The following is a 17,546-nucleotide window of genomic DNA, read 5'->3' as shown; positions in this document are numbered from 1 at the left end:
CAGAGATTCATATTTCATAGAACTCCATACTAATTAATGAACAAAAGTATGTTACCTTATGTTAGACTTAGGTAGGCTTTTTTTATTCTTTAAGGTCTATTTATTTATTTTAGAGGGTGGGGGGTAGAGGGAGAGACAGAATCTCAAGCAGGACACCCCACTGAGGCTGGAGCTGATATGGGGCTCGATCTCACGACCCTGAGATCATGACCCGAGCTGAAACCAAAAGTCGGATGCTTAACTCATTAAGCACCCGGGCACTCCAGACTTAAATAGACTTTTTGAAACAATGAAAAATAGACATCATTTTGAGGAGTTTGGGGGAAATTGAAACTTTTCAAAACTATCATTAGAGCTTTTTCTGCCTGTGGGGATGCCAGTTCCATCCTGTTCCATGTTCCCTACTTTCCAGATGTCCCACTCTGCAGTCAATGCTCTTTGTAGAGCCATCAAGCTCCAGTGTGAGTTGTATTCTTCTCGGCAGATCGCCATCTGCCTTGACCCTTACTGTGGACTTGGCTTTGCACTCTGGTGTCTCTGCAGGTAGGAATGGAAAAGCAAAGAAACAGAATGAGTGGGGATGTCTTTGGGGCTATACCTATCTCATCCTTACCTTTGCTTCCTTAATTTGGTAATGTTTCAATAAAATGCCAATGTTTCCTAAATGTGGGCGCCTGGTATATCTCTGAAGTTCCTTTAGTTTTGTTTATATTCCCTTTTTTCCTTGTCTGTTCGTTTTATGCCTCATACATAAAGTGAGTGATCTTATTATTGCTCTCTGCTCCATCCTGTAATCCTTATTGTAGAAGCAGAGCCAAGTAGAAGGATGATAGTTGGGTGAAATATGTCAGGCTTTGACAGCCAGAACGTACCCCCTAGGTTTGGCAGGAAGGAGTATAATGAGATTGGATGACAGCATGTGGCTGGAAAGTAGCATGCCTGTCCTGTCCAGATTGTGTCTACTGGAATGGCAGATCCCCACTCCTCCCAGGGGACCTTCTCTCAGCCCTGTATTTTCACCTCCCTAGTAGGCGTCCCCTTGAATGCTTCAGAGACACCTACAACTCAGCATTCTCCTTGTGTGTCCTCATCTTTGTTGGGACCATTCACCTGAGGGGCCCAAACTAGGAACTTGAGCATTAGCTTCAACCTCTCTATGTGTGTGTCTCATAGCCAATTAAGTGTCTTGTCTTTTGTGGCTCAGTTGTTCCTAAACCTATCTGTACATAAGAATCACCTCGGGGTTTTTAAAGAAGCAAAATAATGGGCCTTCCTCAGACTCACTAATAACTTAGATCTCCAGAGTTGGTGACCACAATTCCAGTATTCTTTAAATACAGGGTTCTTGGGCTCCTTGTCATTCTGATCTGTCCTCGGTTTAAGAAGTTGAGGATTCATGGGCTGTGAACTATATATAGGATGGGACTCTACTGTCATTCCTTTCTTTTTATCCTGGCTGCACTGTCGGGATCCAAGCCGTCATCATCTCTCACCTGTCCTGTCCCTCCCTTGCCAGTGTCTGTGTCTACAGTCCCTCTCCATGGTGCTGGGCTCACCCCACCTTAAAGCCGCAGCGACTGCCTGTTGGTAAAGCCCAAACTCCTTCAGACCATAGTTTCTCTCTTTTACAGTTTGGCCCCAACCCTTCTGGCCTCACATCTCACCACTCCCCCATGCATCCTGTGCTATAGGATTTCATATGAGGATGCTATCTCTGACAACTTTAAACACACCATATACTTCTACATTTCTTTTCCTTTGCATATGCTGTTCCTCAGCCTGGAATGCTCTCACCATCACCCCATTTACTCTAGCCACTGTCAAACTCCTGCTTATTCTTTAAGCCCCGGCTCAAGTGACACCTACTCCGTGAAACACTGCTCTCCCCTCGCCCCCAGCTTTCCTAATTTGAGTGACTTGCTCCTTCTTTTATGATCTTGATTTTATGATCTTCACACCTCAGTTACGGTATCTACCACAGTCTACTTTATTTTAGTTATTGCGTCTTGTGAGTTAGACGGGAACAGGGTTGATGCTTAGAGCTTCGTATCTCATATAACCTTACCCTGCCCTTCACGTGCAGCAAATAGTGGTATTCTAAAACATCAGGATGTCTAGAATGAATTAATAATGTCAGCTCTCGCCTTTCTTCATTGCAGTGTCTATTCAGGTCACCAGTCCATTTTAATTCCTCCTATGGAGTTAGAAAACAACCTTTTCCTCTGGCTTTCCACTGTCAACCAGTACAAAATAAGGGACACTTTCTGCTCCTATTCAGTAATGGAGCTCTGCACCAAAGGGCTCGGAAACCAAGTGGAGGTGCTGAAGGTAAGAAGCAGCTACACAAGTAGCTGGTCCTGGGAGGTTTGAAAGAAACGGGCCAAGCGTGCTGATACCAGACTAGGGTTGGACAGGCGTGTCTGCCTGTTTCTTTTCTAGCCAGTCAACATTTTGTAAACCTCAGAAATTTTATTTCCTCCGCTCTCTAATTTACTGTGATCTTTCAGAGTTTAGTCCGAGTCTTACTTTGTGGAGAGAAAGGTGAAACTAGTTGGGAGGCTGAATGGAAAAGACTTCATGGAAAGATGAAAGAGAACTGTGATGTCATGTGTGACTGGAGTAAGAGAGAGTCAGAAGACACTGATTTTCTTTAACAGAGAATTCTGTGGAATTTAAGAAATAAAACGGGAGCATAGGGGAAAGGAGGGAAAAATAAAACAAGATGAAATCACAGAGGGAGATAAACCATAGGAGACTCTTAATCGTAGGAAACAAACTGAGGGTTGCTGGAGGGGAAAGGGGTGGAGGGATGAGGTAACTGGGTGAGGGACAGTAAGGAGGGCACGTGATGTAATGAGCACTGGATAGTATCTAAGACTAGTGAATCACTGACCTCTACCACTGAAACTAATAATACACTGTATGTTAATTGAATTTAAATAAGAATAAATAAGTAAATAAATAAAAATAGAGAATTATGACCCTAAGAGAATTATGACCCCAAGATGAAAAGAGATAAGATTCTATCTCTAGAGTGCTAGATACCTTTTTCTCTCAGTTCCTTCTCTCCATTTTGAAATAGGAAGACATCTGAAGTACAGAAATGGAGAGGTATAAAAATAGGTGGCTGAAGAATCTAAGATTTTAGATAAAAGAGGAAAGAAATAGAGAATGAGCAGACTTATCAGTGATTAGTGATGTTAGTGGGATGCCTTGGCATTTCTGAAAACTTTTGCCTTTTGCCTCGATGTCTGAGATGACAATACACAGTTCCTTGGCTCTTCCTGACCCAAGAGATAGAATTATGGCCCTACTATTCAGTTCTTTCTATGTTCCTGCTAACTTCAGCTCCCGGGCCATTGGTGTCTTACAGACCAGAGGAATCAACCTCTCCTGCATCCGGACGTGTGTGGTGGTGGCCGAGGAACGACCCCGCATTGCCCTCCAGCAGTCCTTCTCCAAGCTCTTCAAAGACATCGGGCTGTCCCCTCGGGCTGTCAGCACCACTTTCGGATCGAGAGTCAATGTCGCGATATGTTTACAGGTGACTCTCTTGAGATCTTGATGGGTAACGAATGGCAGCAGTGTGGTGCTCCACAGCAGAGGCGTCAGAGCCAGGCGGCCAGGCAGGAGCCCAGTTCCGCCCACTTGCTCTGGGACCACGGGCTCTTCATTTTCATGGGGCCTCGTTTTGCTCCCCTGTAGGGTGAAGATAATAGACTTGTTCTTCACAGGGGCATTACTAGGTGTATACGTTTGGAGCCATGCCTAGCAGTTGAGCCCCAAATTAAAAATTTACTCTAGTAGTTGAATGGCACATGATGATGAATCAAGATTTTTGAGTCCTATTTGAATTCTATTAGTATCTTACCTTCTGTTTTTCTGTCTCCCTTTTTTTTTTTTTTTTAAACAAAAGAAGCACCAATAAACCTGTATTCTTTTCTTCAGCCAGATAGCAACTTTGCCATGTTATTGTTGGTGGATAAATAATAGTAAAGAACTAAGTCTGATTTTAGGGAGCTTGGAGGCTTAATACGGTAAATATAGGCATGGACAAGAGAGAGTAAGAGAAGATGGTATACATGGATGGGTACTTTCAGGCCTTCTGTGACCGTGGGCAAGGGACGTTCAAGTAGCATCATGATGATTTAACCTTGGAGCCCCATCATAGGCTCCTTGCTGTCCACTTAGGCCAGTGATGGTTTTGAAAATCCTGTGGATACTGACCTGTCTCACCTGTGCCTCAAGTCCAGGGATGAGAACCCTCCTCAGCCTGGCAACCTTCCAAGGCTACTTCAGCCCCTATGACCAGGCCCCTGGCTTGCTCTCCCAGGGGACGAGGGCAAGAAACACAAGGCCATGAGTCTCTTTCGGGTGTTCACTGCAACCCTGCCTCTTCTAGTTGAAGAGAAGGTGAACTTTCAAAATAGAGTGTGAATTTTTCATGTATATGGCTAAATTATCTATTTCTTGATTTGAGAATATGAAATATGGAAATATAATTCATTTAAATTTTAAATAAACAATGCATTGATTTCTCTTTCTTTAGGGAACCTCAGGGCCTGATCCAACTACTGTGTATGTAGATCTGAAATCATTGAGACATGACAGGTACAATAGATTTATTATGCTCTCTCCCTATTTGGGTTTCTAAGCATAAAAATTTCCGAGCCCCAAGAAAGCTGTCACTTTTCCTCATTCCTTTTGTTTGTGTCTTCCAGGGAGGGATAAGAAAAGGGAAGGAATTTGTTTTTATTAATATGTGATGAGATTTATGTTTGTAAGAAGAAAGCTTTAATTCTCAGGGTTGCTATGCTGTTCTTTAATATTAAAATCTAATACTTAGTTCCTGCCTGTGTAAAAATATTTTGTGACATTTGATATAAAGTGAACTAAAATGGATAGACTGTTTCCTCTGGGAGTTTAAAAATAAAATATGGCTCAGTGGGTTAAAGCCTCTGCCTTCGGCTCAGGTCGTGATCCCGGGTTCTGGGATCGGGCCCCACATCGGGCTCTCTGCTCGGCGGGGAGCCTGCTTCTCCCTCTCTCTCTCTTCCTGCCTCTCTGCCTACTTGGGATCTCTGTCTGTCAAATAAATAAATAATATTTTAAAAAAAATAAATAAAATAAAATAAAATATGGAACAGACAAGATAAATGAGGCAGAGTAGGGTTTTTGAAACAACACTTTATCTAAACCCCAGGAATAAAAGCCCTCCTCTGCGTCAGCTTACAGGGGAATTTTAGCTATGTCCCAAGGTGAGCACCTAGCCCTAGGGCTCTGGGACCTTTGCCAGGTCCCAGTGACCTCGGCAGTGTGCACTGATGTGCCCCATGGCACTGACCCAGCCGACACAGGTAGAGCGTCTCTCTAGCGCCCGGGGAGAATTTCTTCATCTCGGCCCGGGGAGAATTTGCCCTCCAGAGGACACTGGACAGTGTCCATAGACAGTTTTGGTTGTCACAACAAGAGGGTTGCTACTGACATCTAGTGGGGTAGAGGCCTAGGATGTTGTTAAACATCCTGCAATGCACAAGATAGTCCCTCATAAAAAATTATAAAAGAACATTGTCCGACCCAAAATGTCAGTAGTGCCCAAGTCTGAGAAACTGCTCTAGCATGAGGAGAGACAAAATAGAGGTCTCAAGAGGGCAGTATATAGCTGTAGTAGATGTGCAGCCATTTTTCGAATATATATACATACTTATACATATGTAGTAAATATTCTTCTTCTTCAGGGTTCGTCTTGTGGAACGGGGTGCCCCCCAGAGTTTGCTCCTCTCAGAGTCTGGAAAGGTAATTTGTCTGTTAACCATTGGACGTTGGTCTGCCTGGGAAATGGTTCATTTTATTTTTTTTAATTTTTTTTATTTTTTAAATGTATCATTTTAAAACTTGAAGCCATGTAATGTATTAATACCCAGGGCAAGCCTTAATTGAAATCTGGAGATAACTCAGCAGTTTCACCTTATCTAATACTTTCAAATTCGTTATGGATACATAGAGAAGAAGAATTCTAGATTTGAACTTTCTTAATTCTCACAGATTTTTTTTTTTTTCCAAAAAAATCCCACTGATATGTTACTCTTATTTGACGAATCAGCAAAATCCAGTGTTCATTATATTCAAGGTGGAGAGGGAAACAGCACTTAGAAAGAGGCAATTCTATCTTTATAAATATTGCAAGGAGAAAAACAGGATGGCAGTGGGAAGGTGTGGTTGAAGGTCAGGGAAGGCGTACATGTGTTTAAAGCTGAGAGAGAAATCAAAACGGGGAAGAAACTACGGATATATAGAGTGTGTGTCTGTAGGAATAAGATTTCTTAGGTGAGATGGAGGCTTTAAAATGTTCCAGAAGAGACACAGTTACTGTCTTAGTCCCTTTGGGCTGCTATCACAGAGTACCATAGACCGGGAAGCTTACTTCTCACAGTTCTGGGCACTGGGAAGTCCAAGATCATGGCACCAGCAGATTCTGTTGGAGGATTTTTGGTTCATAGATGGCCATCCTATTGCTGTATTCTCACACAGTGGAAGGCCCCAGCTCCTAATACCATCTCATCAGGGATTTAGGTCGATTACATCCAACATGCGAGTTTGGGGAGACACGACATAAGTCTGTAGCAGTTTTGAACATTTACTAAGGGTGATAGAACATCAGCATAAGTTAGTGAGTTTCCCATTCTTTTGAAGAGGTAACAGTGATGCCTCAGAATTCCTTCTAGTAATTCTGAAAGCAGAGGGGGAAATGATAAAGATAAAAGGGGATCCTGTCTAACCTATCAAGCAGCAGATCGAGCCCATGGGGCACTTAACTCTAGTTTGTCTCTTCCATTTAAACACTTTCGAGTGGAGTTGGGTTGATCTTCTTACCGCATCGTCAGATCTCCCTCTGCCTCAGCTCGTGGTTGGGCGCCTTGGGCGCCTCAGAAGCTTTCACCCAGGACCCGACCCAGACCAGTGCGAATTGTCTTTTCTCTCCTTCCTTGAGGTCTTAGATGTATGACCCTGGATAATCACTGTAGCGCTTCTCAACTAACCTCACACTCTAGAAACCCAGAATATGGGTAACCAGAGAAGGCGTGAGCCATTCTTAGAGCCAGCCCCTCTTCTTCCTTTTCTCCCCACATTCTTCACATTCCTTTTCTCTCCTCAGGGAGATCCCAAGCAAGCGTGTGATGTCTTTCGTGATCCCAGGGGCAGGACTCATTCTCCTGCAAAAGCCTCCACCATCCTCTCTTGCTCTTCAAGTTCCTCTCACTTAGCTGTTGCTGCAGACGGGAGTGGAACCGCTCATGCGATCCCTTCCTACTGTCCTTTCTGCTCTAAGGGGTCTTCCTGCCAACACTGCAGTGAACAGGATAGAGTGAGAAAATGAGAAAGGGCAGTCACATTACAGATTCCTATTGTTACGGTTCTGGGCTGCAGTTTCTCATCCCTTTGAAGGGAAGGTAGGGTGGTTGGCTCCCTGGTTTATTTTTGAGGGTGAATATTATTATACCTCTGGTCTCCACGGAGGACAGTCCAGTAAGCAGCGTTAGCTCCTGCCTTTGTATACTCGCTTGCCTCTCTGAAGGAGGGGTGGAGGGGACTGCATTTCTGAGGGGTTATTAGAGTTGATTCTTTGTGTTTTCCCTTTGATGCTCAGATTTTACCTGGAGTGAAAGTGGTTATTGTTAATCCTGAGACCAAAGGGCCTGTTGGAGACTCTCATCTTGGAGAGGTATGTATAATTTTTATCTTTACTCTGAGAAGTCGGCAATAAAGACTTCGGGGTTCACATTCGAGAAGTCAGTGAAACTGTGGATTTAACTTTCCCCCCATTGTGAGTTGTCCTCTTTTAAAAGAATTTTAATCTGGGTCGCCTGGGTGACTCAGTCATTAAGTGTCTGCTTTTGGCTCGCCAGGGTCCTGAGATCGAGCCCTATGTCAGGCTCCCTGCTCAGCAGGGGAGTCTGCTTCTCCCTTTCCTTCTGCCTGCTGCTTCCCCTACTTGTGCTCTCTCTGACAAATAAATGTGTTGTTGTTTTTTTTTTAAAAGAGTTTAATCTTTTTCTGTAAGGCCCAAAACTAAAAAGAGAGAGATTGAGGGCAGGATGGAGGAAAGATTTCAGCATGCAGATTAGAACTACTGCCAGAATTGTCCACTGACATTCCCTTAGCTGAAAAAGGAAATGGGCCAGTCCTACCTGTTTCCACCTATTAAGGGGTGGAACTGATAGGAGCCCCAAATACTAAATTTTTTAAATTCATGGAAATTTTCTATTCTTATTCTAAAATGTGTTTATATTGGAATTCGTATCAAGATTTTTTTTAAGAAGACTTAATTTTTCTTCCCTCAAATATTTGAGGGGTACTGAGGTTTCACCCCGTGGTTTACCCGGAGGCAAAGGTCGTAGGTGCAGGAGTCAGAGGGCCTGCGCTCTGCTACTTCCCAGCCTCTAACTAGTGAGCAAGTGACCCTCTCTCTGGGTCTCAGTTTTCTCACCTGTAAATAATAACTGCACGCACCTAATTTCACCTGATGAAATGGTGCGCCAGCTAACTACACGAATACCGTATCTGTAACGCACATGGGATAGTGCCTGTGACCTAATGAGTTCGCAATAAATACGACTATTCTTGCTGTTGTTAGCTATTGCTGTGTTGGCAGGGCGAATTCAGATACCCTGGTAGTGCTTTCCTGAGGGCTTACACCTTAGCCCAGAAGCACAGAAGTGACCCCTCGATGTATTTGCAGGGCTTGGGAAGAGGCAGAGGACTGAGCCCAGGAGGCAGTAGCTTCGTGGTTAAGAGCATGGGCTCTGCAGCTGCACAGGCTTGGCTGTGGGTCTCCCAGTTTCTTAGACAAGTTACTTAACTCCTTGTTTTTTCATCTGTGAAATGGGAGAAACAATAATACAGAACCGCATTGCCACGTATGTCGAGACTGATGGGGATAAGGCATATAAAGTACCTAACTCTCTGTTTAGCACATGGGGGACACATGATAAATGTCAGCAGCCTTTATTGTGGTTTATTATTGTTACTGTAGCAATGAGAATTAAAAAACAGTAATGTTCATCCATCCAGAGAGAATTGAATTGATACAGTTCTATGTCCCTGCTGAAATGTGACCGATGCCCTTTTCTTGTTGCAGATTTGGGTGAACAGTCCCCACACAGCCAGTGGCTATTACACCATCTATGACAGTGAGACTCTTCAAGCGGATCATTTCAACACTCGCCTCAGCTTCGGGGATGCCGCTCAGACACTCTGGGCTCGGACAGGATACCTTGGTTTTGTCCGCCGGACAGAGCTCACAGCGGCCACCGGAGGTAGTTTCCTCGCCAGCGCTTCCCCTTCTGCCTGTTTTTGTCTTTCAGCCAGGAGCTCTGGCTCACCTTCCTCAGCCTGCCTTTGCGTTGTTGAGTGTGTGTGTATTTAATTACTCCCTTGTACGGTTCCTGAACCCATGCATGAATTTGTATTCATTTAAAGTAAGATATTTTGCCCCATGAGGAGTAACCAGGAAGCAGGCACCCAGGGTACCACGTCTTCATCTCTGAACTGTGGGTGAGCACAGCCGACGGTCACGGAGACGTGCCTGATGCTTACTGTGCCCCTGGCTGAATCCCAGCTCCCGCACAAGCTCCTGGGATGGAGGTGTCATCTTGTAGCCCTTCTACACCCACACACCGTTTTGGGTTCAAGAGGAACAAACCTGACCCCTGAGAGCAGGGGATCGGTGTGGAGGAGCCATGTCGCTGAAGCACCGTGTCCCTTCGGCGTCTCATGTTAGATGCGAGACTGCTGGGCAAGGCTCTGGTGTGAGCAGTCCCCCCGATTACCCGCTGCTCCATTGACTGTCGTGCCTTCACTGATGGCTGCCTTCAGCTTTTCTGCCCCGTGGCATTAATGGCCGCGTTAAAATACCCAACACTAGTTGTATCATCACTTCGAGAACAGCTACAGATCACTCACCGGGCTTTAAAGGCCTGAATTAGAGCCATATCATTTCTCCTGAGCTCCTAGCATCTGTTCCACAGTGACCAGCGTCCATAGTTTCTCCAAGTTTCACGGAGAGGCAGGATAACAAATTGGAAGAGGGAGGTATCCCTCACCGTCTGCCCTGGGGTTGAAACCTGCCTCTGCCATTTGCTTTGTGACCTTGAGCAATCACTGAGCCTCTCAGTTTCCTACCTGAACAGTGGGAATGATAATGTTCCCTGGCTTGTGGAAATGATGTGAGATTAACTGCTGTGTTTCTGTCATGTTTGTTATTATAGTCTTTATGAGCTCTTCTTATATGGTGGGAATCTGCTAGACCTCTTCATCCTTCTCTCTCCAACAGCTTCTAGCACTTTGCTTTATTCAATTTTTCAGAAATTTACCCTTTCCTGAAAATATTTTATTTAGTAGACCTAGCAAAATCATGTCTTTCTTTAAAATGCAGTATCGGGGCGGGGGGGAATGCATTATCTGTATAGACATAAACCATGTATATAGGCTTATATATATGGTATGTACATACAATTTAAACAAACAAAAAAGATTTCTGCCATGTTCTAGCTGGATTACAAGCCTGTTAATAACCAGAACTAGTCTCTCCATTTTCTGTAATCCTACTCCTTATATCTGGACTCCTTACAGATGTCTAGGAATAACAACACATGCTCATTTCTCCTCCCTCTCAAATCCTCTCTCCCCGCTCCACCCCTCCCCCAGCCGTCATCTGGCTAATTCCTGTTTATCCGTAAAAGCTCAGCCTGGTTTCCGCTTTTCCTTCTCTGAACCCTTGAGCTGAGCTCGGGGTATGAGGGTGTCCCCCAGTCACCTCACACACACCTCATGCATGCTCCCAGCAGAGGCTTACCATGCTCCAGTGGACAATGGAGCGCCTGTCGTGTGTCTTCTCCCCCACTACACAGTAAGTGTCTTTAGAGCGGGACTCATGTTTGTCCTCTTCCCAGCACTGGGCACAATTCCTGGGACATCGTAGTAATAATAATAATCATCATCATAGCTAATTTTTTTTTTAGCACTTACGGTGTACCAGGCATCAAATGAACTCCCCACGGGGATTATCTCATTGAATAGTCACAGCAGCCATTTAGTATTCTCGCTGTCTCACAGAGTGGGGAGCAGGACTCAGACACTTAAGTAATTGGCTCAAGGTTACACGGCTGGTGAGTGGCGGGGTCAAGTGACGTGGCAGGCAGTCCAACAGGGTGCTTTTCACACCAACATTGCATTGCGCTCATCATGTGTGATGAACCAGATTTCTCTTTTTCTTTGCATCAGAGCGTCACGATGCATTATATGTAGTGGGAGCGCTGGACGAGACGCTGGAGCTGCGAGGATTACGATACCATCCGATAGACATTGAGACCTCTGTGTCCCGGATCCATAGGAGTATTGCCGAATGGTAACCGTCCCTGCACAGAATAGGCTTCCCGCTGCAGTTAAAACCAATCTAAGTAGTCAGCTATCTGTACCAAATGCCACCTACAGCCCTAGAAGTCCAGGGGGAGTAAGAAAGTAAATGGACTGATTGTTTCTTGTCGTGGTAGGCCATCTGCTGTGGCAGATGAGGCCGTGGGGACACCAGAACAGGCTCCGTGGAACCACCGTAGAGTCAAGTCCTCGCTACTGATCGATTCTTACCGTGGGAAGAGATCTGATTATCTGTCTCTAGAAAGTCAGTGTAATATGGTGGGAAGAACCATGACTTTAAGTTCAAAAGGCCCAACTTGAAGGTTTGGCGGCTTTTCTCATGTAAAGTACTTGCTCTGCTATTTCCTAATCATGGGAAGGAACAAATGGGAATGTGCCTCTTTGCAAGCTGTCAAATGGTAAGCAGATGAGAAAGGTCATTATTACCTCATCCAGCTTCCCTCTCAGCGTTAAGAACGCCCTCCCCATCTTCCCTGATGAAAGAACATCCAGCCTCACACAGACTAAAACTTCTTTAAAATTAAAACTGGGTAGTTCTTACCTAGTGGCTTTCATTCTGGATTCCTGACAATACAGAATCCACCTGGTTTCTTTTCTACATTTTTAATGCAGTAGGTCCTTCCTTGTTGTTGTTGTTTTTTTTTTTTCTTTTCTTTTTTTAAACCATGCCAAATAGCCACAGTTCTTTTCATGCTTGCTCACACTTTCTAGATGCCTCCTTATCAGCATCTTCAGCTCACTTTGGTCAGAATCTCTCCCCAGACCCGAATAAGGCCCATGAATTATCAGAACAATACAAAGAAGTAGAGTGCCATGGTTACCCTCTAATTTTAGACCTCTGACTTTTTATGCAAGCAAATATTGTATACATTTTTTTTAATGATTGGAATATGTTTGTTTTTTTTTTTAAAGATTTTATTTAGTTATTTGACAGACAGAGATCACAAGTAGGCAGAGAGGCAGGCAGAGAGAGAGAGGAAGGGAAGCAGGCTCTCTGCTGAGCAGAGAGCCCGACACGGGGCTCGATCCCAGGACCCTGAGACCATGACCTGAGCCGAAGGCAGAGGCTTAACCCACTGAGCCACCCAGGCGCCCCTGGAATATGTTTTTTAAAGCTATTTAACACTTCATATCACAGGTCAGGTCATACCTTCTAACCCAGCAGTCCCACTCCACATAAGGCAAGTTTCTACCTTATGTCACTTTTATGGCATGATGGGACAGTCACCTGTATGGGGCACTAAGCCCATATGAAGAAAGGTCCACTTTCTTCCTGTTGGGCCTAATAAGAATACTATCTTGTCCAAGTTCTTTGGTTGCAAATAACAAAAATTCTCTTCAAAAAAACCTAAGCAAAAGAGAGAGTTAATGAAAAGAATACCTGGCTACCTCAGAGGTTCCTAAGAGTCTCTATAAATCTCAAGAAACATAGAAATAAGGGATGGGAAGCCCATCAGAATGACTGTCTTCTCACCTTCTAGAGCCATAGGGGCATCCACTTCATTCTTCTCCTGTCCGTGAAGAGCCATTACCTGTGCTGCTCTGGACAGCCGGCTACCTCCAAACTTTGACATGTGCTTAGTTCACGTGGCCAGCTAACATCTTTCAACCCCATTGCCAAACCCCTGCTGACTCTGGGTGGCTCAGCTCATCAGCTGTGATCATGGGGCAAAGTCATTGCACACATGGATACCAGCCTTCTGGTTGCATCCGGGAGAGAAGGCAGTCGTCAGGGAAACTGGGATAAGTCTTGAGCGCGTACTATGAAAGTTACCTGATAAATGTGATGACATGTTAACTTACTGTCATTGCAATTTCAGTGCCGTGTTCACGTGGACCAACTTGCTTGTGGTGGTTGTGGAGCTGTGTGGCTCTGAACAGGAAGCCCTCGATCTGGTTCCTTTAGTGACGAACGTGGTCCTGGAAGAGCATTACCTCATTGTTGGCGTCGTGGTGGTGGTGGACCCAGGCGTTATCCCCATCAACTCCAGAGGAGAGAAGCAGAGGATGCACCTCCGAGACAGCTTCTTGGCTGACCAGTTGGACCCCATCTATGTGGCTTATAACATGTAACCAGCCTTGTGGGGGTCCTAGGGGCGGGGGTGCATCCTGAAAAACCACAAGGACCAAAGACCAGTGACTAGGAGCAAGCTTTCCAATGATGTGAAATAAGCTGAGATGGTTACATTATATCCTTCATCTCATCCTGTGGGATTCTGCAATCACAGGACACACAGGAAAGGGGAATCATATGGTAGCAAATGAAAAAAATGTTAACAGTCCATTAGTCATGAGCTTTGACATAGCGTGAGCAGCACGTTACTAAAGCAATTACATGCATGTTGCATTTTTTTCATCTGTTGTATATACTTGTATTTTTATCTAATGCTGTTCTAGAATTTTGTAAGGGAGTTAAATGAATTCACATGAAGGGGGTAGTCGGAGTTCTCAAGTTCCCCGCTCTGTACTGTATTCTGCCATTTTACCATAGCTGGACTTTCTGCAGGTTTTGTTAACGTGGAACTACTCAGCTTATTTTCCGCTGACCTGTAAGCAAATCAAATAACCCATGAATATGAGAGTTACTTTATATATATAATTCTTGAGAGTAACACATTCTGACCAGTGTTTTAAACGTGTAAATAAGAGTACACACAATTCAGCTAAACAATTGAAGAACTGGCGTGTGTAGTCACAACAACTGAAGTAGAAACCTTCCTACTTTGAGAGAATTTCAATATTCTCTTACTGCAGTGTAATTGAATAGGTAACTAAAAAGTGCAAATTGTTTGCAGGTTCTGCTGCACATTGTACTATGTCTCTGTTGGCTGATGTATTTTATAAACTAAAGCTGCCTATGTTTGTTCTTAAAGCTTGCGTTCCCAAAATCGGCTTAAGCTTTTAGGAATTCAGCCTGTCTCTACAGGCTGGAAATCTCAGTTTAAAAATCAAACTGTTATGAAAAGGCTAAGCTTCATTAGATCCCACCCTATCCTAAGGAACCACAATAACTCACTCTGGCCCCCAGTGTTGAAACTGTGTTTCAAATTTAGAGTGACTGCATAAGAATTTAGGATTTCCTCTTTTTCCAGGCTCATTGTCAACTGCATCTCCAGTTTATACATACAGCTTCTCTTTTTGGAAAACTGAAGTGTCCTCTGTTCTTCCAGTTCATGAGCGCAGGGATTTTAGGAACAAGAATGACAGGCTGGGAAGGCAGTGGGATCAGAAGTCACGGGAAACTGTAAAGGCAACATAACTACAGATCTCAAAACTGACCGATTTGGGTTGCCAAAATAGGTAGGCTTATGCTGAAATAGGGGAAGTCTGATGTATGCAAGAAACTCTTTTGAAATAACTGTGGTGCCCAGGCCAAGTGGACTGAGCGTGGGACTGAGTTTGGCCTCTGGCTCGGTTTCCTTTCTTTGGTCTGATAATTCATGTATTTGAATATAGTTGAATTTTATTATTTTTTTCTTACAGAAATATTTTTAAAAATTAAAAAAAAAAATCTCCAAGTGAACAGAGTTAACTTGTCAAATCAGAATGGTTCTCTTTGACCCACTCTGCACTATTGTGTAAATATTTATTTAGACTATTTTAATAATACATATTATTTACCCCGCTGTAACATCATGTAAACTAAATATGTTTTTAAACAATTTTTAAGACTTGTAATTACCCTGAAAATAAGGTTTATAATGCAAAGGCCAGACCCTTCATCACTCTCGGGGGCTGCCCTTCGGTCTTGTGGCTCCTAAGCCACTTTCTTGCCTCCCTTTTACATAAGCCTTTTTTCCTCCCGGTTTTTTCTCCGTTGAGGGCAGACCTCAAGACATTTTCCAGTTCCAGATCTCTTTTTTGACATTTTGGATGAAATTAATTTACACATGATGGAAGAGGCTCTAAGATGTACAGAAAAAAAGCACTTACATTGGGGCAGGAAATCCCAGTGACTAGCTACGGTTCAGTTTGCAGAAAGAAACAGTCTGCTTATTTGGAAAGTAATTTTCTTACAATAGTTTTGAATGACTCACTAAACAAAGCAAGGGATCCTGAGGATTCAATAGTTCTATCAACATAATCCACAAGTTCTAAGGAAGAAATACAGGCAGAGTCTTATCCTGTGGGTTGCTTTGAAAATTCTTACTACACAAGTTAGGGCGTCTGCTAGAAATATAGTGTGAGCCACATCGGTCATTTTAAATTTTCTAGTAACCACATTTCAAAAAGTAAGAAGAAACCAATGAAATTGACTTTAATATCTTGTATTTAGCCCAGTATATCAAAAATACTATAATTTCCATGTGGAATCAATATGAAAAGTGATTGAGGTCTTTTCTTTTTTTCGTATGAAGTCTTTGAGATCCAGGGTGTATTAAGCACATTTCAATTCGGACTATCCATATTTCAAGTTTTCAGTAGCCACATGTGGCTAGTAGCTACAATAATGGGCACTCATTCTTTCAAATAAGATATTCCATTAGTCTCAGAGTATGGTCAACTCCCAGTTACTTAGGGTCTGATTATCTGGGTTTGTAGTTCCTCAGGCCTCTGATTTAGCTTTAGCTTTTGCTTTCTACCTTGTGGCTGCTCTGTGGATCTTCTGCATATTCCCCAAAGCCAGAATATGCTAGTGGAGGAAAGAGAGCTGAGCTGTGTCTTTGGGAACTTCTCAGTAACTGTGGTAAAGGAGCCTCTGGAAGAGGGAGAGAGCCCAGTCGTTAGCCTGTGGGTATTTGAGGGGTCATCTGTAGTTTTAATGTCTCGTCTGTTACAGACTTAGAAGAGAACTTTCTCTTGATGACACAGTGCTCTTGCCCTTTCCACATTAAGTAGGACCTTTGTGGTAGAATGGACTCTTAGGACAGACCCAGAAGGCCATGACCGATAGAAATAGCCTAGCCAAAATGCTGGAACACATTCTGTCTGGGTTTTTCTTCTATGCCTGTGAAAAAGACAGTGAGATTAATAGCAAGCCCCCATTTCAGGTAAGAGAAATCCATTCATCTAACTGCTTTTGAACCTCTTTCTGCCTCTCAGCAGAAGTAACTGAGGTAGATCAGGAAGGGGCTGCCTCAGGAAAATTCCTAAGCCCAAGGGATTCTTAGAGCTGCACAAATGTCATCTCCTGCGTCAGTGAGACCCTGGGAATGCCCAGCATGCTAACAGGCATCCCTGTGAATCCACAGCCTTTATTTACTTGCTGCCTCAGAAAGGGGGCCCGGTTGAGGACCACCGCCACCATCAAGTCCTTTCCTCACGTGAAGTTGTGCTGCCTCAGGCTGTTTAGGGACCATTGCCTGTCTGTTGGTAATATAAGTGTGTCTCCTTTCTTTCGTCCCTGGGCAGTGCTTGCTTAATGCTTTTGTTGAATCAACAAAGGGCCTGAGGCCTTAGGTTTCTTTTGTAAGGTCTCTGCCCCAGGCATGGTGCTCAATATCTTGGCCAAATAAATTACTTTCCTTGAATATCCAGCAATCTTTTAGACTAAAGCAATGAGGAGTTATCACCTCACCCTCGAACTCCAACATGACCTATGCCTTAGTGTTGTTTTTGTTGTCTGCTTTGATGTAAAAGCAAGAGTATTTGGAGCAAAAAGCTGCAGTACTCCAAATACACAATAGGCCTTTTCTTTATCATTCATACAACATTTCTGGTCTAGGTGTATGTAGATGGGCCATGTTATTTGTCCACAGGAAGAGAGTGTAAAGATATAAGAATAATTTTTTAGTCCTAAATGATGTTTTGTTTACTTTCTGTCAAGGTATTTACCAGTGTCAAATTCAGACTATAGTACTGTGTAATTATGTATAAAGTTTTTTTATTTATTTGAAATTAGACTAGATATACATTTTTAAATTTAACATCTGGCTGGACAGTGTTCTATTAACTCATTGAATGTGTTTCCTTTGTCTTGTGTTAATAAATATTGATGCCTGATTGTGTTTAATGCTTCACACATTGGGAGATTGATAAATTGGGACTGATGTTATTATTTTTTTAAGATTTTATATTTATTTATTTGACAGAGACAGCGAGAGAGGGAACACAGGCAAGGGGAGTGGGAGAGGAAGAAGCAGGTTTCCCGCTGAGCAGGGAGCCCAGTG

General features: G+C 43.5%; 1 protein-coding gene across 3 annotated transcripts in view; it reads left to right on the top strand.

Annotated features, from left to right (window-relative positions):
• Positions 1 to 17,384, top strand: part of DIP2B (disco interacting protein 2 homolog B) — a 234,832-nt gene extending 217,448 nt beyond the window's left edge. For all 3 annotated transcript variants that reach the window (XM_047740190.1, XM_047740189.1, XM_047740192.1), the window contains exons 30-38: positions 413 to 543; positions 2,160 to 2,328; positions 3,374 to 3,544; positions 4,550 to 4,611; positions 5,739 to 5,796; positions 7,649 to 7,723; positions 9,140 to 9,317; positions 11,284 to 11,407; positions 13,257 to 17,384. In XM_047740190.1, coding sequence (XP_047596146.1) covers positions 413 to 543; positions 2,160 to 2,328; positions 3,374 to 3,544; positions 4,550 to 4,611; positions 5,739 to 5,796; positions 7,649 to 7,723; positions 9,140 to 9,317; positions 11,284 to 11,407; positions 13,257 to 13,509 — 1,221 coding nt within the window. In that variant the 3' untranslated portion in view covers positions 13,510 to 17,384. The remainder of the gene's footprint in view (positions 1 to 412; positions 544 to 2,159; positions 2,329 to 3,373; positions 3,545 to 4,549; positions 4,612 to 5,738; positions 5,797 to 7,648; positions 7,724 to 9,139; positions 9,318 to 11,283; positions 11,408 to 13,256) is intronic.
• Positions 17,385 to 17,546: the final 162 nt, after the last annotated feature.

This window comes from Lutra lutra, chromosome 8 (assembly GCF_902655055.1).
Source record: "Lutra lutra chromosome 8, mLutLut1.2, whole genome shotgun sequence".
Taxonomy (NCBI): Eukaryota; Metazoa; Chordata; class Mammalia; order Carnivora; family Mustelidae; genus Lutra; species Lutra lutra.
Note: the sequence above shows the minus strand (reverse complement) of the source record. Positions and strands in the feature narration are given on the sequence as shown.